This window comes from Alosa pseudoharengus, unplaced genomic scaffold, assembly GCF_046254945.1.
Source record: "Alosa pseudoharengus isolate Yale_2024_CS ecotype anadromous, Long Island Sound unplaced genomic scaffold, YU_APseudo_1.1 YU_APseudo_1.1_scf_11, whole genome shotgun sequence".
NCBI classification, from domain to species: domain Eukaryota; kingdom Metazoa; phylum Chordata; class Actinopteri; order Clupeiformes; family Clupeidae; genus Alosa; species Alosa pseudoharengus.
Genome location: NW_027468576.1, coordinates 14,998,283 through 15,025,642, shown reverse-complemented (window position 1 = coordinate 15,025,642; position 27,360 = coordinate 14,998,283). Strand labels below are relative to the sequence as shown.

Sequence of the window (27,360 nt, the reverse complement as noted above, 5' to 3'; positions counted from 1 at the left end):
GTGTGTTTGTGTGTGTGTGTGTGTGTGTGTGTGTGCTTTTTGTGTGAGTCTGTGTGTGCTTTTTTGTATGTGTTTGTGTGTGTGTTTTCTGTGTGTCCATGGGTGTGTGTTTTCTTTGCATGCACACACAAATGCACATGTGTGTGTGTGTGTGTGTGTGTGTGTGTGTGTGTGTGTGTGCTTGAGTGTGTGTGTGCATGTGTGATGTGTTCACAGAATTAAGCACCCCTCTCCGGCCCACACACACACACACACACAAAGAAGTGTAATTTCAAACGAATGAAGAGTTTTACCTTTGGTCCCTCAGGTCCCGGCTCTCCTATGAAGCCTTTCCGCCCAGGTCTTCCCTATGGAGCAGCAAATAAACACACACACACACACACAGACACACACACACACACACACACACACACACACACACACACAAACACAGTTTACCCATACTTCAATGCTCCTTGGCAAAGTAAGTAAAGACACAAACAGAAATGCGTTCAATGGCCTGTTAACACAGAGCACATTAGAGGATTTGCAGCTTGCTTTTACACCACTTCTCAGCACACCAGATGAGCTGTTAAACTCTCCCTGCAAGTCTGGTAGAGGTAGGTACTCGTATTTGACATTACAATTAGCCTAAGCTGAAGCTTCCCCTAAACCTACAATCACATATCACATCACATATATAGCACTCCTCCCACACATCTCTCCTCTATAGGCCTAGGGGCTTTCAGTAACTTGCAGACAGATTTTCCCTTGTTTTTTGTTCAATGTGTGTGTGTGTGTGTGTGTGTGTGTGTGTGTGTGTGTGTGTGTAAGCTTCAGCCGGGGGTCTGGAGGTACTTACTAAGGGCCCAGGTTTGCCAGGTGAGCCCAAAGGGCCTTCATCACCCTGCAAGCAAGCAACACAGAGTAGGGTAGAAACAGTTCAGTAAACATACTAATTACACTGTATGTGAGGCAGGAAGGCACTGCTCCCTTACCATCCCACTCGTCCTCACAGATGAAAAGACAGGATGGGCAGGGGCAGAGGAAGAGAGACAGAACATGAGACATATAGAACAGAAATGAATGGAGGATGGCAGTCAAGGGAGACAAATGTGAAGAAAAAGAGAAAAGATAAAAGAAAAATGAAAATGAAGTGAGAAACACATAAAAGGGGGCAGAATGGAAAATGAGAGAGAGAAAAAAGAGGAACAGAGAGAGAGAGAGAGAGAGAGAGAGAGAGAGAGAGAAGAGAGAGGGTGGAGGAGAGGGAGAGCATCTGTGGCGTTAGTAAATACAGCTGGGGCTTTCCAGGCCCATCACTCCACAGGAGCGCTAAACAAGCCGTTCGATTAGCAACACATCCTCATCTACACATTACACACATACACACACACACACACACACACACACACACACACACACACACACACACACACACACACACACACACACACACACACATGCTCGCCAGTGGCCTAGGAGTGAAGAGTCACGCAAACCTGCTGCTCACAAGGAAATGCAAAAGGCAACAGAAAAGCTGGGAATTTATACACTGATACTCCTCCAACAGCTCTCCAGCCCCATGGAGAAACCAGGACATTTTCACAAACACATGCCCGTCTGTGGTCGGCCACGACTGTCCTGTCTGCCCTGCTTTCTGCACAGAGAGATGGTGACTTTGCCATCTAAACACAAAGCTGGCACTGTTGCCCCACCATGCCAGTAGAGTCTAAGAGACAGACACTTCAAACAGACAGACAGGAATGCCTCCCAGCAACCGCTCCTTCTGGCTCACCCCCCCCCACCCCCCCCTCTTCCCTTCCCCTCTCGCTGCTCTCTCTCTGGGCACCCGAGGCTCAGTGCCACTGCCGCGGCTGCCAGGCCCAATGTAACACGAGCACAATGGAAAGGTGTATGCAGTGTGTGCCGCTGCCAAAGGCTTCCGCTCCTTTTTCCACTTCTGGAAAACACACACACACACACACACACACACACACACACACACACACACACCCCTGGCTTTGTTTTTACTAGCTGCTGCTAATGAGGAATGACTTCATGCAGTGAAACATGCCCCTCAGTGGAGCGCAGATGTATATACACCAGCCACACTGCCTCTGAGCTTCTACACACACATACACCCCCCCCCCCCCACCAACACACACACACACACACACACACACACACACACACACACACACACACACACACACACACACACACACACACACACACACATTCTGAAGACTATGCGCTGAGAGGCCAGGCGATAGGGCCGTGTTCTTGGGACTGGCCCCTCAGAGAAGCCTGTGAGCTCTGCGAGGGCAGAGACGGAGGTGGAGGAGAGAGGTAGGGAAACAATGTCATACTGTACCTCTGTTCCTTTTGGCCCCGGTGGTCCCTGAGGACCCCTGGATCCAAGCATCCCCTAAAAAAACACACACACACACACACACATACACACACACACACACACACACACATATATCAGATGAGATGGTGAGGGATTAGTGTTCATGTTAGCGCTCTGATGAATAGCTGTTGCCCCACATTTAGAGAGGGAGAGAGTGGGACAATGACAGAGTGGGAGTGATTGTCGTAAAACATGCGGAGACTAATGTGCATATTCCTGATCTATGGCTGACAGCCCAAGTTCAGCTCAAGTTCAGTAATGTAGGATTTTTTCCCTTCTTTTTTCTCTGTCTTTACATGGGAAGAAGACAGTTAGTATTAGCATGTGTACCATACCTTAGGTCCAGGAGGTCCATTGGGGCCTGGCATGCCGATGTCTCCAGGAAAGCCCTGTCCAAGAGATGGAGACAGGTGTCAAAGATAAAGGTGGAAAAAAATATTCTTTTTTTTTTGTTCATGGCCTTGGGTTACTGCTAAGTAATCACATAGAGGCAATGTGTGCGCAATCAATCACTTTCCACAACAAAACCAAAGAGTCCCTGCGTCTACTCTGCCATCTTTCTTCTGTCTTTCACCATGTCCTAACCCATGCCCTGGACCTGCAGCCAGCTCCAATGAGGGCCAGGAGCCACCAAGCCCACATGTGTCTGTAACCCCTGGCAAACAAGCCCATGAGACTGTCCATGCCCAAATGCATGTGGAATCCATGGCCACCTTTCTTTTCCATTGATTGCCGAGGTCTTTCCATTTTACTCCACATGTAGGGAGCCATATATAAATCAGGGACAAGGGAGAAGCACACACACACACACACAGGCACAGGTCTGTAATGGGAACCTGATGCACGCACCGTGATTGATGACCTCATGGGCCTAGCTCTGTCAGAGGCACCTGCCAGCACCTTCCAAAATCTCACTTCATCTGCGGATGGCCAGCACCCCCCCCCCCCCCAAACCCCCAACACTCACAATGCAATCACCACTGTTGCCGCTACTGCAGCCGCCATCATTGCTTTCTACACCTGCGATGGTTTTATCAGCGACAGGACCAAAAGAAGGAGAAGGGAATTTTTTTTTATTTTTAATAATGACCATTTTAAATATGACTTTTTAATTAGCACGCCACAAAATGCAGTTTCAATCTAACGGGCATTAGATTAAAGACCCACAGTCCATCCAGAGACCTGTGTGAGTGAGGGGTTAACCTACAGCAGACTGGGGATTACCATTATTCCCCATCTGCTGAGTTATAGCTTTCGACATGAAATGTCACAACAGGAGAAAGGGACTCTTGTTAATTAAATGAGTTCAAAGACATCTTTTGGCCAGATTGCTGCATTGAATTCCACTAGATTCCTGTCTTTGGAAAAGAGTCTGCATGCTTCGCTCTCTGATCTCAGATCTTCTTTCCTTTTATGTAACACACAGTTACTGTGAGCCTGCATGCAGCCAAAATTAGACACCATAAATGAGATCAGACACAGTTACACACAAGTCACAACACACATCCAGTAATGGCCTGAAACCACAGCATCTCAGATTAGAGTTTCCTTTTCACTCACAGTACACTGTGGGGTGCATGGAATACTTCTATCCACTAGATGGCCATTCATCTATATCAAGTGAAGAAAAACAATGTCTTTATCTCTGCCCCTTCAAGATTAAGATTCTTTTCTAATCATATTATTGTGTTACGTCACATGCTCATCCTACTCTTCATGCAATCGGACCTCAATACACACAACCTGATGATTGTGATGGTATGATCCCCTGTCCGCAATTCAACATTTTGTGACTTGTGTGTCTCTCTTTCCCACAGTCACATCAGCAAGGCCGGCTATCAAGAGCTTTCAACAGTGAGACTGCATCACGGCCGCAACACACCCACACACATGCACATACAAACACATCTGACTTCCACATGTCTCATTCCGTGCTGAAATTAAACACAGAGACAGAGCAGCATAAATTTGGCCCAGCTCTGGGATTAGGGGCTGGTGACCATACACATAACTCAGAAACATCAGTCAGCACAGTTCAGGATGTTTAACACACCCCCACACAACAGGGCTCGCCTCGTGATAAACATCAGCAGTCATCCAAGATGGCAGCGATCAGAAAAATACCCCCATCTTACACCTGGTGACTCACACAGTGCTAACAGTCTAGTGTTACAGAAAGAAAAAGACTGTCAGTCTTGGCAAAGCAGCTTCAAACTGAAGTGTGTGTAAAATACTGGGCTGTTAAACACGAATGGGCAGTCTTCTTGATCTTCAGTTTCTTTTATGGACAAATGCTCGGACTACTAATAGGAATGGGCCAGTGTGAGTTGTATGAGTTGTAGTAGCAAGGCTGAGTCTACTATGCTTGACTGGTCAGTACTCAAAAAAGAATGTGATGTTGTGGAACAGTCATCGTATATCGTATGTGTTTCTACTGTCGTTGTGTCTTCAGTGCATTCCTATGCAGTGTAACACTGAATCGTGTTCCAGGAGGACCTATGCCGATCCTTTATGCTGCTAAATGATGGATGACCTTCGCTGACATGTCTCTGGGAGCGCAGAGACTTTGATCAACTTGAGACTTTGAGCTTGTCCATGTGAGTGAAATGCAAAACATAAGATCTACATTACCGCCCAATGCACTCGGGCCTTCCACTCGCCACTCCTATGCTTACACTTATGCTTATGTAATAAACCATGTGTGTACAGTATGTGTATGTGTGTGTGTGTGTGTGTGTGTGTGTGCGTGTGTGTGTGTGTGTGTGCGTGTGTGTGTATGTGTGTGAGTGTTTCTATGTGTTTTTCTGTCTGAGAGTGAGTGTATGTTTATGAAAGTGACACATATTGATCCCATTAGCAGACTTGTTATAGCGGAGGAGGACAGTGGCTCTTGGCGTCTTACCTCTGGTCCAGGTGGCCCCGGCGGGCCAGGGAGCCCCATCTCGCCCAGTCTCCCCTTTCAACAGACAGACAGGACGGAGCATATGAGACACTGGTAACACCTCAGCACAACCCAAACCGCTGCCAAGTCATTTACATACACACAACTGTTCCCATTCACACAAACACAAAAACACACCCCTACACACACACACACACACACAGGGACACAGACACAGACACACACACACACACACATACACAGAAAGATACACATACACACACCAAGCTAGGGCAACCCAGGACTTGTTCTACAAAGCCGCCCTCATTTCTTCCTTGGCTGGGAGTCTGCTACCCCTGGGAGTTGCCAGCATTTGTCGGGGATGGACACTATGGGTGGTAATGTTTCCAACCTCCCCTTTTCTTCTCATGCTGACTTGATATTACTAAAATTACTGCCAGGAGTCCTGGCGCTACAACTACAAAAGATTATCCACCCTAGGGGGATGCAAGGGTTCTGAACCAGGACAAACATGGTTAAGAACAAGCACAAGCAAAGTTAAGCGCAGAACACCACTCAATGGTCCAGCACCTAGCTGTGTCTACAGTGCTACTAAAACAGAATGAATCATCCTGATCATGCCCCCACCCGCCAGACATACACACACACACACACACACACACACACACACACACACACACACACACACACACACACACACACACACACATACACACACACACACACATACTGTGGGTATAAGTTCCATTAATGCTGACTCAGAGATACCAATTACTCTAACCCCTACTCATCCATTAACAGTGAACGCATGCCAAAAACCTCTTGAAAGTGTTTTGCATTTAATGGCCTTTTCGGGGGCAGAGATGTGTCTGAATCCCGAGACGCAAATAAAACGGGCAGACGTACGAGTGGTCCTGGTTTTCCCCTCGGCCCTGGAGGTCCTGGCAAGCCTGGTGCACCCTGCAAACCAAACATCAAACATAGTGAATGCAATCCCTCTGTCTCACACACACACACACACACAGATACATCCAGACCACATGTGCGTTTGATGGTGTAAGATACACCTCTGGGTGTTTGTTGCTTGTTTAGTCTGTAGCCTACAGTGTATGGGCCTGTGCTGAGAGCAATCCTACTGACACGTCTCTCTTCACAGTAATGCTCCCCACTGGCATGGCTCAGCAGTGATCGGCTGGCAATAGTTAAGGCCTCAAGAGGTGTCGAGTGCTGATCTACTCACTGCGTCTCGCCACAAATACCAGTAAAGCACAGTGCGGTAAAGCAGTATAACATGAATCACACATTTGGGTAGATCTCTTTATCCTCTCCATTTACTTTACTTATGTATGCCGAGATCTATATAATGACTGTGTGTACAGTAATTATTATAAAGGCCAACACCCACTGGCGACGGCATTCGCGTCTATGGATTTGACGCTCAAGAGATAGTGATAATGAGATATGAGATAATTTTCTAAACGTTGGCATTGATGCACGTCAGATGCCGCCAGTGGGCTTTGCTCCGTTACAAGTCATGGATTTCTAAACTTTGCCGTCACTTGACGCGTGTCAGACGCCGCCAGTGGGCGTTGGCCTTGGTGATAATCCAGCTGACCTCCATTTTCTCCCTTACCTTATCGCCCTGGTAACCGTTTTCGCCTGGCTCGCCTTGTAATCCAGGTTCCCCCTGAATTGCATCACAGAAAAATCATAAAATAGAGACAACACACTGCAGCATCCCACCCATGGAACATAATGATGATGCCACATAAAACTGGGCTCAGCCATACCCATCCCACAATTACCCACAGTCTCTACACAAACCATGCATTAGCACGTCAGAGCATGCACATAACATTTTCCACCTAGCCAACTCTGCTCATCACCACTCATTGGCAATGACCAATTACTTTAGCACTAGCACGCTAAACTCACAAACACACAAACTCACTGCAATAATAGAAATATTTAGATCACCTTATCACCTTTCAATCCAGGTGGCCCCACCCTTCCAGCCGGGCCCTGCCAACGAGAGAAAAAGGTAGGGGGGAGGGAGTGGGTGGGGTGGGGGAGTGGTGAGGTTGGGTGGAGTGGAGTGGAGTGGAGTGGAGAGGTCCTGAGTGTGGGCCATTTTGAGAGTGAGGTGTTCTACAGTAACATAAGTGAAAGCACGGCGGACTGCAGCTGTTACCTGGGGTCCTGAGATTCCCTGCAGGCCGCGGAGTCCTTCAGCCCCAGGGTCGCCCTGAGAGAGAGAGTGGGGGGGGGGGGGGGGGGGGGGGGTCGGGGTGTCACATGAGACATGAGCATTTGCCTATTTGTAACTGTTTGTTTCTTTATTATGTTTTATGTAAACTAAAGACACTTATAGAGAGGGGGCCCATTTTCTATTTTTACCCAAATATGAAGCTGTGTTATTATTATTATTATTATTATTATTATTATTATTATTATTAAATAGTACTTAATCTTGACCAGAGTTTGCCCTGAAATATCCAGCCTATGTGGTGAGGAAGTGGACAAGAGTTTATGACAAGCAGTGAATGCATTATAAAGATGCCAATCCTCCATGACAACATTCGTACAGTCTGAGCCTTCAGGCCCTACTGGGAATAAGCTTCATCTGGGAAAGCGCTTATTTCACCACCTGTGATACCCTGCCAGAACTAAATGACATGTTTCAGAGGAAACGTTTAATCCCTTTGTGCCAGCTCCCAGCCTTGGCCCGACCGTCACACAAGTTTGCGCTTTGCCCCAAAACATCCCATTCCTCCATGTCAACATCTCGCTGTGAGATCAAAGCACCGCTGGCAAACAATCATACGGACTGGCCTTATCATCTGCCTGCGTGTGCTAATAAATCAAATCTAATCCAGCCTGACACTGGATGAATGACCATCTGTATCCATGCTGGCCTGACAGGAGCTCCTTTTTGAGTCAGGCACGAGTCAACCACCTATGTTGAACAGAAAGTAATACAGCTAAGGCCCTGAGGACCTCTCAGGTATATAATGTGAGGCCTGGGGCAGTTTGTGCATGGCTCTGATACATATCTAAGTGGTTCCAGTTGGACCAGGAGCTCTCTGGTGTAATGCTGTTTTGTAACAGTGTGCTTTCAGGCCAGATGGCCACTATGGAAAATGGAATTAGGACCAAAAGGACAATGCTAATAATCTGTAATAACTAAATACATAATAACCTCATTGGAACTCATTGGATGCAGGCCCTTCACCTTCTTGAGGTCCCTAATGGTATTCCTCTACTATTATAGACACACACACACACACACACACACACACACACACACCAATGACCTGTTTCATGTCCGTACGAACTGCTGTCGTCAGGGATACAGTTCTAACTCCCTGACGTTCGCATCTGCAGCAGACTGTTCCTATTGTTTATGTACAACCTCGGGAGAATATACCACTCCAGCAATATGAAGTCCAGACTCCTGCATGAGTGAGCATGTGCGTCAGTGTGCGTGTGGGTGCATCTGTTGGACACATTGATCGCATCAGACTGGCCCTGTTCTCTGGTCCCCCTGATACACACACACACACACACACACACACTGACCTCAGCTACTCTCAGCGGACATGAATTCAGTGGTGTGTAGGTGACTCAGTGATTGACTCCAGCGACATAAGCAATCCCAACCTTTAAGGACTGAATGATTTATTAAAATTGTTTGGAAAGTTCCTGTTTCATCACGTATAGGTCTCTAAAATGTGTGTGGAAAATGTTGTAAATGTGCTTTGTCGGTGATGGTGCTTCATTGTACTGTAAAAAATGCTTGTTGTGTTTTATTTCGTGGGCAACTTTGGTAAGGGTTATCCAAAATAGTCCTGAGAACATCAAATGTATATGATACACTTGAGCAAATCATCTGTGGCATAGCATAAGGAGAGAAAACATCCAAATGCCTTGGCCAACAGATAAAATCCTCCTAGTGTTGCAAAAACATTGAACTACCAACATATAACAGCTAGCACACACCCGTGGCCTACTGGTTAGGGCTTCGGGCTTGTAACCGAAGGGTTGCCGGTTCGATCCCCGACCCAGTAGGAAAAATGTGGGCGGGGGAAGTGGTTCAGCACTGCTCTCCCACGCCCACGGTGTGCTGTGTGTGTTTCACTAATTCACGGATTGGGATAAATGCAGAGACCAAATTTCCCTCACGGGATCAAAAGAGTATATATACACTTATACTATACCTGTGCGATCTGGAGTAGACTAACATTGTTTATCATCCACTGAGACCAGATTAGCACAAGACTACCCTACATCTGATGAAAATACATAACACATATTTTACCAGCTAATGTAACCCCTGAGGTTTGAGTTAGCACGACACAAGTGTTTCACATCCATCCATGGCATTAATTTCTCGGGCTCGGACAGAGCGCTAACCCTAAATGATGAGCGGGAGCATGGGAGAGAGTCTTTCCTTTGGCCTGTCCGCAGCTGCGGGGTTATCCCCCATCAAAATGATCAATACTAAGAGTCACGGCTGGCGCGAGAAGAGCGAGCGCCTTTTAATGTACCGTCATAAACGGCGTGCGGCTTGAAAGAGCTGAGCCCATCTGGTGTTGGGTAAGCACTCTGTTTGATGGCGAGGAGAATGGGCTAATGGCACTGCTGGATGAAGACTAATCACACGCAGTTCGTAAAAAAAAGAAAAGAAAAACGATTTCATACCCCCGCCATGGCATGTGAGAAACGGGGCGGCGGGAGAGTTGAGAGGCCAGGATGTAATGTGAAACCACCAGCTCCTGTTTCCACCAGACGTATGATCTCGAACATACCACGTACCACGCAGAGACACCAACAATGTTGTGTGTGTGTGTGTGCATGGCTCAGGACTAGTTTGCAATGGAATGCTAATAACATAAAGGACAAACCACTGTTGATAAACCTGATTGAAACCACATTCAAACTCCTCCACAGGTCAATGTCCTACCCGACACCAGTTTCGCTAAAACCCAAAAGAGCCTTTGAAAACTTGGACAAATAAAACCCACACACGAGCTTCAGATGGTCTGGAGAAACTGACCCAAGCTTCAGGGGTAGCTGGAGATAGCCAGCGATTAAATTAGAAGATAGAATGACTGTATTCACCGAGTTCAAAGGCAATCTCTGGTCCTTGTTGAGAGTTGTGGCTGGTTCCACTCAAAGTGAACTGCTGAGGTGTCATCTTTCCCAGAGTGAAAATCCAGCCTTTTATCACCACGTACAATAGAACAGGAGAAAAACAACAGCCGCCCCAATTCCTCTCTGAGAACTAGTCTCAGCAGTGTGGTGGAGAAATCCATGTCGTTTTAGATGATAGCCGATCACTTTAGTTTTATTTTCGCATGGCCCAATTGAGGTTGTCAAATTGAATTGAATTGAAAAGGAAAACCCGGAGTGCTTGTAGCATCTTGGTTAAGTTCTTTGACGTACGTACACTGTGTGTTTGTTACATACAGCACAGGGCTGCGTAAGAATATTCCTCAATGTGTCCTTTGAGAATTTGAAACTGTAATGAGTCACTTGTTGGCAGAACACTTGCCTGTGTTACTGTCCCCACTGTGACGTTTGGGGCACAACACATGTTGAAATGGAAACTTTCCCAAATCCCAACATTAAAAGGTCTGCCTTAAGTATCCGCCATCTGCTTGCCAACCACAGCATGGTTAACCACACTTGGGACTGACCACAGTTGTAAATCTGATGCTGGTCAAAAAGCAAAGCGTAATCGCCTATTCATCAACATTATGAACCTAAATCAAGCCGTTTGCCTGAGGAGTGAAAAAGTCGATTAGGCAACGTTCATGAGCTTGAGCAACCATCACGACACTGTGTCACGCACATGTCTACGACAGCATATTCATTACATTTAATTACAAGGGTCTGGAAGCTTGACCTGGTTTTAGACACCCCTTACGACTTCAGATCACAGAGACAAATCTAAAGCAAGAAATAAGACTAAAGGCCATTTTGGAGGGATGGACAGGGACAGACAGGGTCTTTCAAAGGGTTGTGGTTGGAATGAGGCCTCTTGGCATGCATGCACACAGGAGATGAGACCAATTTGTAGCGTGGAACATCCCGCCTATACACTTTACATTTGAAAGATTTTTCCATTTTTCCAGGGAATATACTGTGGGGAGGACATGAGGAATGCATGCCCCGCCAGCCTTCCTTTCACTTCAATGCCAGCATGTGGTTCCCATTGGAACCGTGTCGGATCTGGCTCCGCTTGTCGTGATGGACAACAAATCGGAACTGGACCCCATCCTGCCGCGATGCTCCTAGAGAATAATGTGGCAGCACACTGCACTGAGATGAACTGAGACAGACGGAGGTGTGCTGGAACTGGTCCTTTGACACTAAATAGGGCTATCTCTTTAAAGCAACACTACACTACAATTTTCCATGTTTTGAGATATGCTTTTATAAAAGAAGTATTTTTGGTATCATCTTTGGTATTATGTTGATGTCATATAGTCATCTGAAGGATAGGTATAGTCTACAGTACATGTGTCATTTCAACTGGCCATCCAGGATATCCACTATACAGTTATGTGCAGAAAGCAAAAAAGATAGCAAAAGACAGCAACAATGAAAGAAAACCTTTCACAGCACAACAGTGTGGGCTATATCACCAAGAGACACCAGTTAGCATGTTAGCAAGCTTTAGCAGTGCCAATAAGGCTATGGGTGGTATTTTCAAGGTGTTGCATGCCGTTTAGGTTCACTAGTTCACTAGTTTTATACCAAACTCTGTAGTTTTGCTTTAAAAGTTCTTATAACTGTTCCTTAACAACAAATCAACTAAAAAGAGCACACTCAGTGTGTCCTGCAGTGTAGCTCATCCAGACTGGTGAATGAATCCAAAAAAATGTGTTGTAAGGATTTGGCCCAAGTTCATCTCCTGGCTTTCTTACCAATTGGCGATTCAATTGGATTGGCTGGTGAAACTGTTGGACAGTCCCATTACAATTCATTTCAATTATACTACTTGTCTGTTTTTGACCAGTTTTTTTTTTAAGTAGGCTATTTCAGAATTTTACACCAACTCCAACCAACTGGTGACTCTATTGGATTGGCTGGTGAACGTGTTGGACAGTCCCATAACAATCCATTTCAATTATATTACTTGTCTGTTTTTGACCAGTTTTTTTTAGTGTTCCAGAATTGTACTCTTTTTGTGATGCAGTGAGGCAATTTGATAGCTGTTCAGACATTGCACTAGGGGACGTAGTGGAACCAACTAACCGTGTCCAGCTGTGAATGGCGTTCGCCTCTGAATGTACAATCTCTTTACAGTAGCCCTGTGGCAGGGAAGCCACGGCCTCCTGGCAGTTTGTAACATTGTACGGACAGATGGCTCCACACATTCTCTGAGCTGTGGCCTTGCTGAGAGATGGAGCAAAAGGTAAGTGTAAATCCATCCCAAATTCAGGCAGGTTCCATGCGTGAGAAGCAGCAGGAGTTGCCCCCTTAAATCTTACTGACTGCTGTTTCAGAAGCATCAACAGGGGCTCTGACACCGAACCCTCCTTTTGGGGGGCTTTAAGATTAGTAATAGGGCACGGCTAGCTCGCCTGAATGCAGGTGTGGAGGCAAGATTTGGGACAACATGTTTCTCACCCTATGTTCCAGCCTCTAAAGGTTTTATACAGAGCCTCTCTGTTCCCAGGCACTTAACCCTTTGCCTCTTTTTTCCCCATCTTCTTTTTTGATTTTAGTCTATATATCTACAGCCTACAGTACCATCCGACTTCTGTCTCGTCTTTTTCTTTCTTTCCTTCCCCTCCATTCCTTCCCCCTCTGCTTTCCTCCCACTGAAGCTCCATGACAGGCCTCCGGTGCCTCTCCTTCTCCTCTCCTTCATCTCCCTCTTCCCTCACAGCAGGATTTAGAACCCAACGTCAGGGAAGTTCCAAGTCTTCCTACGCCAGTTTATCTCCAGATCTCTCTCTCTCTCTCTCTCTTTGTGGATCCCTCTAGGGCTGACAGGCCGCCAAGCATTTAGAGAGCATAAAATATTGGTAATCCATCCTTTGGCAGAAGCTTGCTGGCCAAGCTAAGCACTTTACGGTAGCACTCAGGAGAGAGCCGCATATTCTTGCCATCAAAAACAAATGACCTGGGCTCGGTACTCCAGTAACTCCTGAGAGGAAAAGAGTCAGACTGGCACGAAAGATGTCCACTGATCTGTGAAGACTCTCCCTGCCTTAATACTGTATCAATCAATCATGTCATTAGAAAACAGATTAAGAAGTAAACTAATGAATCATCAGAGGAATGATCAATGACAAAATTTTTCATTAGGAAAACAAATGTTCACAATTGTTTAATGCTTGCCAATTACTATTTATTTAGCCCAACACAGCAAAAGATGAGTGCAACACAAGGGAAGCCTATGAACAATCATCATGTGGTAGGATGCATATTAATTGATGTTTCACATGAAAAGTAATCCGAAGACACAGTAGCATGCGTCCAGACGGATGTCGGGACAGAGAGTGATTTTTCTTCAAGGTGGCTATCAGCAGAGATTTTCAGTCTCATGATAGTATTTCATACTGAGTCACTAGGATCACTAGGATTTATACATCTTATACTACTTATGAACCCTTTAAAACATACAGTATGTGAGAAAGCAATTTAAAGTTTTCTTAATGATAGTCATGTATGATTTGTTTAACTTAAGTTCTTTGACGTACGTACTAAATCTCAGATCTACAAGATAAAGCAGGCAAACAAAAGTGTAAGAATGTGGGAAATCTATTTTTTAACAATTAGTACCATCGGGTAGAATACTAGAATGCTTTCTCAGTTTACTCACTCTCAGTCCTGGAAAGCCTCCAGTCCCAGTCCCTCCAACAGGCCCCTGGAGGAAAAAAGGAGATATTGGAAATAAATGCTTTTTGATAAAGCAAGAAAAATAATGGAAGATGATACAACCTACTATTCCATTCACTTGAAGACTGTATAAATATTTGCCACAAACAGATTAATGCATACAATCTTAAATATATTAAATTATATATTAAAAAAATAAACAAAGGGCAAAGAGAAAAAAAACAGTGTAGGCTCAGATCCTGTATCACAGCACCTTCAAGTGTATTTTTTTCAGCTGAGATCAGCCAAGCATACAGCTATTTATCTAATATATGGCTGCTCATTTCAACACCATTGAGTTTTATGGAGCTTTTAATATGACTGGTCGTGACACTAACAGAGTGAAGTAACCTGAATAGACGCTTACTAGAGCTACAATATTCTACAGAACACCTAAGGGTGATCATTCTACGGTAATTCTATTAATCACTTTTGATTTTCTACACGTAAAACTGAAAAAGGGCTACATAAATTGATTGCACGACAAAGAATATGTGTCTGTGTGTGGCTCATGCTCCGCAAAAGCTGTAAGTTGAGATTACAACGGCGTGGCTGCTTCACTGTAAAAGCCACTGAGTACCGGTGTTTATTCAAACAGCTTGACACAAGCGAAAATGTTTTCATACAGACATTTTCTGCTATTTAACCCTCCCTTTGCCAAGAGCCTTACCATCACAAATGATACCGTGAAGCATACTTTTATGAAAAGAAGATACATTTTGCTGACTCTCTAATCAAAACATAGCTCTCTCTATTTACAACTTTGTTCAAACATGGAAAAGCTGTCAACGCTTCCTTTTGGAGTATAGGGGCAAGTCCGGGCACACCAAGTGCGGTGAGAAGCAAGGATATGTAATTTCGCTACATCGACTAAATGGCCATAAACGCTTGTGAAGTTTTATACGCGTAACAGATTGCAAGGGGATTTAATTAGGTGTTTACCTCATTCCCATCCGGCCCGGGAGGACCCCTCTCGCCAGCGTCACCGACAACACCCTGAAAACAGAACAGACAGCTGAGTTACCGCATGGACACACCTTGGCAGTAAGTAGGCTATGACAAATGGGATGGGAGTGTTACCTCTGCCCTAGGTACCTTCAATATTCTTTAGGGGAATATGAGCATGATGGATTTAATGGCTACATGTGTACTTCCCATTTCAATTTATCTTGATGTATGTTAAGTTAAGGTATGTGCACTCTCTCAATCTTTAGTACCCAACCCCTACAAATGTTCAATGGTCTCAAAATACAGAAAGTGCCCTACTTTTGTCTAACACACAGGTGCAACCCCAAAAACACATCAACAGTTGGAAGATCAAGTACAATTGTTGTCCATTCGAGAACACAAGATGTAAAATGTACTGCCAGTTCTAATTGATGAAAGTGTGTTGAATTAAACAAGAATCAAGCTCAGTCCACAGTGCACAACAGTCTACAGTCCACAACTGTGCTAAGTGATGCCTTTATTTTATTGGCTCTGTTGGCCCTTGGATGTTGGCACCTTGTTCGGCATGACCAAATGGGACATAGCTAATGGCCATGCATACTGTTGGATGTCACAAGCTTTATGACTGCAAGGTTCATTCATTTAACAAACTCTGTGTTGCGTGACCTTTGTACAAGGTACATTCCACTGTGTTGACATGTAAACACACTGTGTATATACCCCCAAACTGAAAACTATGGACTATGTACAGCACCAAATGCTAGTATTTCAGAGTCCATCTATAAAAAGCACCTAGAGTCTCTCAGTTAGATGTTAGTGGGTTTTGATGTTGGCATAAAGGCCTTGTCCCACTGGAGGCCATGGAAAAAGTCTGCTTCACCCAGAGGAGTCATGTTCTGTGGCGTTGTTCTCACCACCATCCCACACACACACACACACACACACACACACACACACACACACACACCGCCTCTTCTCATATTTACCCCATGGAATTTGAAAGTCTTCCATACAGCTTTCAGCGACCCAGAGATGTTTCATAATGCAGTCCTGATCAGTGACACTGGGAGGACTGCCCAGTTGGCACCGGGGCAGCTTGCAGTCTGTCAGACGCTTTTCGCCAATGCTTGTGTTTTTATAAGGCTAATACTTTTCAGACTGCTCATTCCTGGTGCCAGTCACTGGCTACAATGTGCAATCATCCCCATTAAAAAAAGCATTGCTTCAGTAACCTGTAAGGAGCAGAATTTGCTGCAGGAGTCACACCAATTGTACTCTGGTGTGCTTTCCAAGGTGCTCTTTTGAAAGCCACACTTTCTGGCGAAGGATTTGGCACATTGAGTGTGCACACAGCTGAAATATGCGCCTATTGTTAAGTGCCTGCAGGCCACATGAAGGTTAAGAATTACTGATTTGAAGTGCTTGAAGTGCAACTTTTTAGGTTACATAATAACGCTGAAAGACCTTCGAAGCATAGAATTGTAGAACTGTTGTTGATATATTTCTAGGTCACAGGTACTCAGTGTCCATTTTAGACAACATTTTGTCTAAAAAGGAACAAACATTTACTCAAATAATATAAATGTCTTGTTCGGATAGATGGAAAGCTTGTTTACAACACTTTACCTGCCTTCCTTTTGGACCCGTTTTCCCAGGAGGGCCTGGAATTCCCTTGGAAATAAACAGAAAGAGAACAGCTCTTGATTACAGAGTGACATGTTTCCATATCAAACACTCCTTTAGTCACATATCTACTATTTGCATCTACAACAAAACATAGACGCACTGCAATGGAATGAGTTGGTTAAGCAAGAACTTGGCATTTAGATTCAGTCGTTTTTATAGCTAACAGGTCATTTTTCCAACCTTGGCCTGGGTATTATGGAAAATTGTGTTCAATTATTTTTATAGCTTCAAAACATGAAATCCTGTGAGTCTCCATCACCATTTAAGCTCTCTGTGCCAAATAAGTTCCTAGAAAAGGCAATGTGATAGATTTTTTTCAGTCCAACCCTGATCCACAAAAAATTATATACATGACTTGATTTGTCTGAAAAGGGGTTTATCCATCAAACTGTCTAGCCCCCCCTCAACAAGAACATGTACACATCGAAACTGCAAGGACAAGACAAAACACAGACAGCTAAAATTATTCAATGTGGTTGTTCACTTCTTGCCAACATATTTTTTGGAACAGAGAGGCTTGCTAGTGATGGAAAAGAAATTAACCGAGTTATAAAATCACCACATAGAATAGAAGAATAGAATTCATCACAAGAACAACATGTGTTACATTTTCCCCGCAGTAAAGAGGGAGAAAGGCATGCTATACACTATTGTATATTTTTACACAAAGAAAAGAATACATGCAGTGTAACTGGTTTCCATAGTAAAAAAAACAACAACAACAGAAATAGACTCCTCATGTGAGGTCACATGACTTACTCTTTCTCCTTCCAGACCTACTGGACCTGCTAGACCTGGTGGGCCGATGAACCCCTAGAAGAGTGGCAATAACAATACAACCAATTACAGAAGGCTACACACTTAACTTTTCAAAAATATAACATAATGCATAAAACTCACATTGTAATGGTTGGTGCTTCAAGTGCACTAACATAAAAAAATACCAAATAAAAGTACATTCTACTTTTCTTTGTAAAGCTGGTGTCCTGCAAGACTTTATCAATAAATAACACCACTTAACATATTCACAAACTCAAGTAGGAGGGGTCTAATCAAATAGAGGGAAGTTGGTTATCAAGGTGTCCTCAATAATCACACATTCAATCACTGCAGCAATAAATAAGAATGAATTTTCAATAAAAAAAAAAAAAGAATGGAGCTTGTCACTATACTGCTTAGAGACGCATTTGAATCCGTTTTGGAGATCCTCATGGCTCCATGCTTGGGCCTGTGGCATTTCTACTTATAATATAATTTATGTTTTACCTACTCATCAAACACCAGTTACAAACAATAATTTGTGAAAAGTCCCCTGCAATTACCCTGCATCCCCTTAAGAGCATTTTGCTGGAGAACATGCATTTGTATGACATAATCTCTTCACAGCATACATTGTCTCTACTGAGCTTCACTATCCACTAGCTATTACATAGTAAGACACCTTGTTCAACAATTATGATTGTTTTTTATTGTTTTAGTTTTGTTTCTTAGAGTCACTGGTAAGCTTGATCTTATCTGCACACATGCCTTATGCCTGATTGTTAGAAGTTAAAAATAAAGTTGACTGATATTTAGTAGACACTATTAGTTAAAGCAACACAGACTCGCAATGGCAGGAATCGACAGATTGTCGGTGACATTACCATTGTTCCACCACGCCTGTTTTTTGTATTATCACCCTATTGAATCATTGTATCATTACCTCACCAATCTATCAAATATAAAGTATGACTAGGGAGATGGTTTTAAAACGTATTTGAAAAGAGGTCCATGAAAATGAGGGTCTGTGCCCCCAGGTCGACCACGTCCATAATCCAAGAGAAAGGCCGTCTAGGCTGAGGGGACAGCAGGTTATCTGCTATGTTTTGGTTTCTGGTTGAGTGAAATCACATGGCAAGTCAGTCAAAGATGAAACAAGATAGACGGGAGGCCTCTAAAGCTCTCTCTTTCCTTCTGTCTTGCCCTGTCTGCCCTTCTCTCCCCCGTGCGTTCTTCCTTCTTAGACATTCCTCTGAGACTGCAAAAGGCCAGGCTTAGTGAGAGTCTCTGAAGTCCCCTGACAGAAAATAATGCAGTGATTTGTTTGCAGTTTGTAGATGCATCTATTACAGCTTTCAACCTACTGTATAATGTGGTCTTTTCCCTTTTTTTCTTTGCTTTCTCTCATCAGCCAATTTCTTCTCTTTTTTTGCTCTCCCCTCCTTTTCATTTTGTCATTTAGAACTTTTCTTTTTTCCCTCTCTCTTGCTCTCTCTCTCGCTCATTCTCTCACTTCTTTTCTGAGCGCTGTCTTGAATCCCCCTACTTTTCTTTCACTGTAACCCTACCCCCACCCCTTCTCTCTCTCCATCTCTTTCTCTTTCTCTCTCTCTCTCTCTGTCTCTCTCATGCCAGTGCTTCCTGAGGAGTATGCGCTGCGTGAGTGAAGTCGGCCAGCTTTGTTAAATAACACAGACCCTTGAACAGCCCCTAGTGGTGCTACACAGCTTGTTTCTTACAGCCTCACAGACCTCAGGTCAGCTGTTTGGTGAACAGGAATGGTAGCGCGAGTCGCCTGGCTGCCACTGTCTAATCCTCTCAGGAAATGAAAAGTTCACGTTTTTACAGCACGGGAGGGAGAGAGGAGAGGGGTTTGCTCTACTTACACGAACACCTTTAGGACCTGGGTTACCTTCTGGTCCAGCCAACCCCTGAAACAGAGCAGTCTTAAGGAGGAGAATCCACTGTCCTTCATTGCAAATGCCAAAATGAGAGGAAATGTGTGCCAACTGGCTTTATACAGTAGATGGGAAGGCTATTGTTACTGAGGGTAAAGTGTCACGGTAAACAATGTTAAATAAAGATTTACATATTGAAAGGGGTTCATGTTGTGTACATTTTCCAGTGAGATAAAGCATATGTATGGTGTATTCTAGGCAGTTTTGGGGGAAGTTATGGTGGCACACATGGTACTGTAGCAGTAGGGTTCTGGGTAGTGTAGTTTTTAAGTGGATCGTGGTCACTGCACCTGCCTGCCAGGGTAACCTGCTGCCCCAGTCTCGCCTGGTAGTCCTGGCAAACCCTGCGGGAGAGGAGAGAGAGAGAGAGAGAGACAGGGGCATGAAAGAGGAGAAACTATGCCAGGGGAGAATAAGACGGGTATTGTTCTCAGCTGCCCCCCCCCTCCCCCCGACCAGTGAGGCCCTTCTCTGCCATGTCCACAACCTCCGTGCTGAAATACCCATCTCCGTCCAGCTTCCCACCGCTGGCACTGCTCCAGTTCAGATGGTGAAACATGAGCTGGACTGTTACCTAGTGCTATTACAAGAGCATCTTAACTTGGGTAATAAAGAGGACAAAATACTGATACTTCATAACCTTGCCTGCAGTTGGAGCAGGGGCCAATTGATGGTTAAAGCTACAGGTATAGCTTGTCTGACTATGCCCAAAATGCTACATGATATTATATGATTACTAAAATCTATAAATGATAGTCTTATTACATTGATATTAGTATAATGAGGGTAATTAGTAAAGAGTAATGATGAAGAGGACAGGCTGAAGTTCAACATGGCAGATTACTATATAATAAAACCAAAACAGAGCTTATATATGTCTGTCAGATACTTGTAAATAAATATCTCATTTTCCTTTTTTCTGCTTGTTCAGGGAATTTACAAATGTGGAGAGATCACATCCTATCTATTTACTTTTGTCCCTTTAGATTCCCAATGTAAATCATAAGTGTCTCTAAGGCCAGCTGAACAGGAAGGACTTCCAAAATCTCCCAGAGAGTTGTCTTTTTCACAGGCTGCATATAGCGTTGCCCAGTTTCCGAGCAGTTTGGTGTAAGTGTTAATTATTAGGTTCTTCTAAAGCGTACTTCCTGTGCAGAGCAGACAGGGATGAACTGGGATGAAAGAAGGTGTGATGATAAGAAGGAACAGCTGAGAGGTGTGACATAACCGGTGACATGCAGACCACAGCTGTCTGTGTGTGTGTGTGTGTGTGTGTGTGTGTGTGTGTGTGTGTGTGTGTGTGTGTGTGCATGCGTGCATGTGTTAAAAATGCATGACAGATTTAGTGAGTGAGAAGATGTGAGTAGGTTTGGGTGTCAGTGTGAAAACCGATTGAGAGAAAATGACAGTGTAAAAAATTAAGATAAAGTAAAGCGATTTCTGCGTGTAGTTTTCTAAACACGTTTCTAAGTGTATCACATGTCAAGGACATGAGACGCGTGAAGCGTGTGAACTTCATACCTGATCTCCTGGCAAGCCTGAAGGCCCAGGATACCCTTTTGGACCCTGCAATAGAAACAACAAAACCAATAAACTCCAATACACTCAAATAAGATCATTTAACACCAGTCTGGATGTTGCTTGTGTCCAGAGTCTGCTTTGGATCATCAGTCTCTTGGCTCAGTGCATGCCTAATGTACAATACTAGCTTGTTTCAATGAGACAATCCTTAGCCCCAATATAACCACATCCCTCTCTATCCAGTATTAATATTTAGTTAACACTGAAATAACTTATCAATAGGGGGTAGTAGGATTTGTTGCGGTAATAAGGGGAGGGGCATGCCAGGCCAGTCTGAATTCTCTGAAGGGTCTGGAAAATTCCCAAGGCCAATCCTCCAACACCCAGCAGCCTAATGGCACAGCAGGGGTCAGAGGTCAGCATTAATTACCTCCTAACCTGGTCTAGACCTGACAGGCTATTTCTGTTGGGGGTCACCTTCGGTGTGGGAATTTGCCTTAAAACTCTGTAGCCACAACAACCTAATGATCCTTGTTGAGATCAGCATACGTACACAAGTCAGGAGGATCCATCCATCACTCTATACCATGCACCGACCACATATTACTGGGTGTTCATGAGTTGAAGAACAGTAGTTTGATGAAGAACACAAATCCTTCAAACATAAAACAGTAAAACTGAAAAGATCAGTTGATTGAGGCTATGAACTTCTAGTCAGCCATGGCTCAGTAGGCTGTTAAGTTCTTCTATTCCAACGACTTTGATAATCTTCCAAGATACCCATGTTTCATGCATACCACATTACATGCATCCAGAGTGGCTCATAACCTAAAAAGTTATCTGAAAATCAAATCTTCATTGAGATGCCCTGAACTCAGGCCAAAATGTGTCCTTTGAAGAGTCAAGATATGCTTCAGACTCCACTTAGAGTGCTGTGAATGTTCCAGTCCTGTGTATAAAGAAATATCAGGTTGGCTGGTCCTGGATATTTAGATGGCTGGTCTAGGATGCTGTTGAAAGGAAGGAGGAAAAAACCGCAAACTGTGGGCACTGTTTTGCCATTTAATCACTTCCTAGGTTGTGACACCTGAACTCTTATGGAGTTTAATAAAAAGACTAAACATGCGAGGGTTAGAGAAGGTTGGTCCAAAGTCATCCATTTCCTATGAAAACACCTCATGGGGTCTAGTTCATCTTCTGGGTATTAGGTTAAGTTTCTGCAAACATTCTGGACAGTTCTCCTGGGATGGGCGGTGCAGTCCAGTTTCACTGTGCTACTGTTCTTCCCTCACACAGCTTAAATAGAAGCTCCAGTCATTCATCTCCAGGTGTATCTCGGGAGGGATTAACACTTGCTTTTCAGAAAGCTTTATCGGAAAGACGGTTCGCTGATAAGGAAACTGTGGAGTCTGGTGGTGTTTAAGAAAGCGGTCACACTCCAATCATTGTAGTATGAGGCATCATGTTTAGGTATGAAAGGCTACAGGACTGTTTATGACATTTATTACATGTCAGTGGATGTGTAATTACATATGATTGGTGTTTGGTGATTAAAAAAGTCCCGGTGAGATGGATATGAAGGCCTTGATTTATGAGCTCAAATGGACACTGAGAGGGACGCTCGTTTGGGCCAGTTGCTCTTTGAAGATGTATGGGATGTTCGTGGCCACTAGGAGCATGACCTTCCGTCGAGAGTCTTTTCCGCTAAAAGATGACCTTTAACCTCCTGGGAGTTCTCGGGTTCTCGCAGGGCTGCAGACGTGCCCCTGCCCCAGACCGACGCCAGGGCCACAGTGGCACCAGGCCTCCAAGAGGCCAGATGGCAAGCCGCGGCAGCCTTGCACTCTGACACAGGCCCTTTCTGTCACGGCCGTAACCCAATCCACCCCAATCCATAGACTTGAGTGTTGAGAGGGGGCTCGGTGGTAACAGCAGCAGCAGCAGCAGCAGTAGCAATGGCAGCGACCTCCAACTCCATCCAGTGTCAACCACGAGGCCAAGCACTTACAAAGCCGCCATCGCCGCCGTGCTTTTACAGCCAACACACATCATGTGTGGCCTACACTTGAGATGCAATAATCCCAGACCCTTCCCGACACACAGTTAACCCCAGGTTTTAAAATAGTGACAAGCTTGTGTTACCTGCGCGTGCAGGGGAGAAAGACAGATGGAGGGAATAGCCTTACCGGTGGACCTGGGAAACCCGCTGCGCCCTGTGGACCCATGCGTCCTCTGTCTCCCTGAAAAAGAGAGAAGCATAAGAACCCCCTGAAAAGTGTGGGCTCAACCCAACCAACACAAAGTGTGCACTTGAGTTATTATGACAGTGAGCTATCCACAAAAAAATGTGTTTCGGGTTAGCCAAGAGGAGTCGGAGAAGGAAATAGGGAGTGAAGCCTGACTGTTTATCACGGGGCAAAAGAGGCTAGCTGGAGGCCCAGTTGAAACAAGAAAAAAAGAAAGAAAAAAAAACAGCCTTGACCTATGATCTATGATCTACAATCTAGAGGTGATGTTATCACTGAGAAAATGTTTGGGGATAAGGTGTAAGGGGTAGGGAAAAAAACAACAATGTTACAGGAAGGGGAACTGAAAAGGTGCATGACAGGAAAGCTACAAAAGCCACAAAGGCATTCACTGTGTGTGTGTGAGAGAGAGAGAGAGAGAGAGAGAGAGAGAGAGAGAGATATGCAAAGAGCTGACAGGCCATGTTGCATGTAGGGCCGATGTCTCAGATGCCTTACCGGGTCCCCCGGTGGGGCCTGACCAGGGGAGAGTCCTGGATCACCTTTGGCACCCTAACAAAAGACAGATTCACCACAGCGTTACTTACTCTGCCCCTCTCCTCTCAAAACTGACACTGGTTACTGACACTGCTTGTAAAACAAGTGATCAACTTTTCAATTGGTATGGTTTTCCTCTTACAATAAACATTGCAAACTTTACAACACAGTAAAAGAAAAGCAAGAGATTACAGAGATTTGAGATTACATTCTGAGCTGACAAGAGTGATCTCAGTGAGTTCTGTATCAGTGTAAAATGCCCCACCCCTGGCCCAAAGCCCCTTGTCACTGTCTGACTGAACCTGGTATTCATGGAGATATATAGCTTTCAAACTTCTGTATGTGTGTATGTGTGTGAGTGTGTGTCCATGTGTGTGTGTGTGTGTGTGTGTGTGTGTGTGTGTGTGTGTGTGTATGTGTGTGTGTGCGTGTGTGTCTACACAGCCATTGAGAGAGGACTCCTTGAGAATGCTGATTTGTGGGCTGGACGAAGAAAACCTCTCTAAGCCCCTTCTTTTGAGCCTGTCCAGAGGAATTGAGACACAAAGCCATTTCGAGCCCGACTCAAGAGGCTACTGACAGTGACATGAATTCCTGAGAGAATTTTGCAGAGCAAAATGTAGCCGAAACATAAAAGGGTGGGGGGGGGGGGGGGGGTGGCAGAAACCAGGAAATGAAACAACAATGCATTTGACCTGTGCTCAAACATGTGGTCTTTCCTGGGAATCTTCCACTGACATGTTTACAACTTTGGCAACTCTACAGACAGTTCTCAACAGAAAGGCCTTCAACAGCGTCATTCTTAAAACATCACTGAGAACCCAAAAATATCACGGGCACTACTATAAAAACAGACTTGTTACACACTGATCTGCATTTACAGGGTGTAAGAGTTTTTCCTCAAATTTTTATACCAAACAGTCATGACCTCTGAAAGTAGTAAGAGCTCCTTCCAAGTATTTATATCACTAACTGAAACAGAAAACTACAACATGAACCATGCAGTGAAGATATCAAGCCAGGTAAACATACCATTCTCACTGTCACAAACAAAGTGGACTGTGATGGAAAATGAGATTAAATCATCTCTACTGTTAAAGGCCAGATACTGTATGCTTTCTATAACTCTTTAACATTTAGCGTTGGCTAAACAACTGTGACAGGACTGACTGATGTGAAGGGATTGACACTCACTCAAAGATTCAGTTGAGGATGAAAGAAATTGTGAAATCTTGGTTCTTTTCTTTTGGGGAGAAAAATGCTTGATGAACAGATATGAGCACATTTGAGGGCCATGGCACATGATCAAAACATTTTTTCAAGCCCACACGACCAGCTGTCAATTCCAGCTTTCAGCACACTGCCTGAGATCTTTAGACACACCAGGTTGTTCACGGCTACAGTGATGTTCCCATCCAGGCTTACGGAGGGATTTAGAGGGCGAAAACCAACAGCCCTCAGTCTGTTCCCATTCTCCTGAGTGCTGCAGAGGGATGACTCATAGGAGAGGCAATGTGGTGATAAATCTGGCTGTTTTAGCCCACAGCCATCGTTCCTCATAATTGTACCGTCGTCCAGGATGGCCTCCCGTGGCAGCCGTTCAAGGTCAAAGTTTAGGAAACACATCTACAAACACTAGCTCATTTTTAATGTCCCAGGAATTCATTTGCTGGGAGGGCCGGGGGGGGGGGGGAGGGGGGAGCGGGGGGAAGCGGGGGTCGAGGGCTATGTCTGTAGTCTTGTGTATGTGTGCGGCTGCAGCTGGGACTCAACAGTATTACACTAACAGGGAAGAAAATGCAAAGCAGTAATGGCTAACAAAGGGAGGGCTGCAAACAGTCAAAACTTTTACTTGCGACCTTTAGTTTTAGTAAACCTGCGTAATTCTCCTGTCAACAAAATGCTAAGGCTGCACAGAGGCATTAAGGCTTCTAAAAGGGCGTTTGGTAAATTTCATCTTCCACTGCAGGCAATCATGAACCACTTCCCAACCTCCCAACCCCCCATCCTTGTCTCCCACACTGCGGCTCTGGAGCAATCACTGGCTGGCCGCAGACGTCTTGTGAGCACAAAACCACATCCACATCGTGGCTGCTGCTGCTGCCGTCGCCACTGCTGCCTCTGCATGTAAGCACATCCAGGCCCAGACCCAGGCCCAAGCCCCAGCCCCTAGAGCAGGCAGAGCCAGCCCAGCACAGCCCCTTCCTGGAGCCCCCTTCTGAAGTGTTTTATGGGGAGTCCCACTTCCTCCCAATCCACATTAACTGCTGCAAGCCTCGGCGAGCCTACATGAACTGCATCTGATGACATAAGGCAAAGGAAGAAGAGCCGGAAGAGGGAAGGATGAAAAAAAAAAAGTTTGCAAATGTCACAAATGCTGACTCAAAATGATCAGATCGGATGCAGTTTTATGAGATGATGGAAGAGGACGGGCCTCGAGAGCTGCTCTTTCCCCTGAGGCTACACGCCACATTCCATTTTATTACTCTGCTTAAAAACCCAGCTGTGCTGACTTTAATAGAAGACTACGATGCAAATAAATAACCAAATAAAAACAAAACACAAAACAAAAAACCTACAAATCTTCTTCTCATACAAATAATATGTAAATATGATTACAAAGTAAAATTAAAAGCATAGATTGAACGTTCTTTACTTCAGACAGACAAATAATCTATAGATAAACTACAGGCCAATAACCACTAAGTGCGTGTCCATTAAAGCAGGAGGGATCTCTGCAGGAGCTTGCCGCAGGTGTGAGCCCATACACACTAAGCAGGTTGGCTCGGAGACAGCGCATGGAAAAGTCTGCAGGTGCATTTTCCAAAGCTATACATCCTTATTCCGACAGGCGTAAGGAATCCCAGAGGGTAATCCGGAGGGTGAAAAAGACTAACAAAGCATTATTTATCTACAAATCTCTCTCTCTCTCTCTCTCTCTCTCTCTTTCCCCCCTCTCTCTCTCTATCTCTCTCTCTGTGTGTGTATGTTTTTTGGGTGAGCTCCATCTTGTCACTGATTCTCACCGGGTGGGGTGTGGTGGGGCTGAGGTAAGGCTCCTTCCCTCGAAGCTGGATTGTGTTGGCTAGATTGTGTCGGCAGGTGTTCAACAACACACAGCTTTGAACAGACACACTGATGTGTGTGTGTGTGTGTGTGTGTGTGTGTGTGTGTGTGTGTGTGTGTGTGTGTGTGCGTGTGTGTGTGTTTGTGTGTGGAGGGGTGGAGGCACATAAACCCTGCTGGAAAGAGTAGCACTACCAAGAAGGTATGTGCAGGGTGCAGGGGAGGATGGATGGTGTTGGAGGGGGGCACAGTACGGTAAAACGATGGGCAGAGCGCCATGCCAAAACCACAGCACGGATGTCAGAGGCTGCTCTCCATCAGCCACAGGAGATGAGTGCTCACAGCACAGCACAGTCCAGCTCAGCTCAGTGCAGACAATCACACCTCTGACTCCTGTCAGACCTCCCTCTTTGCCTCACTGCACCTCTGTCTTAAGTGTGTGTGTAC

At 44.9% G+C, this 27,360-nt stretch overlaps 1 protein-coding gene across 1 annotated transcript in view; it reads right to left on the bottom strand.

Moving 5' to 3' along the window:
* Positions 1-27,360, bottom strand: part of col24a1 (collagen type XXIV alpha 1 chain) — a 106,598-nt gene that overhangs the window by 54,296 nt on the left and 24,942 nt on the right. The window contains exons 6-23 of the mRNA XM_076278093.1: positions 23,809-23,862; positions 23,251-23,304; positions 21,065-21,109; positions 19,834-19,887; positions 19,472-19,516; positions 17,586-17,639; positions 16,767-16,811; positions 15,135-15,188; positions 14,137-14,181; positions 7,489-7,542; positions 7,275-7,319; positions 6,931-6,984; positions 6,204-6,257; positions 5,298-5,351; positions 2,731-2,784; positions 2,357-2,410; positions 842-886; positions 294-347 (exon numbers count right to left, since the gene is read on the bottom strand). Of these exons, the coding sequence (XP_076134208.1) occupies positions 294-347; positions 842-886; positions 2,357-2,410; positions 2,731-2,784; positions 5,298-5,351; positions 6,204-6,257; positions 6,931-6,984; positions 7,275-7,319; positions 7,489-7,542; positions 14,137-14,181; positions 15,135-15,188; positions 16,767-16,811; positions 17,586-17,639; positions 19,472-19,516; positions 19,834-19,887; positions 21,065-21,109; positions 23,251-23,304; positions 23,809-23,862 (918 nt within the window). The remainder of the gene's footprint in view (positions 1-293; positions 348-841; positions 887-2,356; positions 2,411-2,730; positions 2,785-5,297; positions 5,352-6,203; positions 6,258-6,930; positions 6,985-7,274; positions 7,320-7,488; positions 7,543-14,136; positions 14,182-15,134; positions 15,189-16,766; positions 16,812-17,585; positions 17,640-19,471; positions 19,517-19,833; positions 19,888-21,064; positions 21,110-23,250; positions 23,305-23,808; positions 23,863-27,360) is intronic.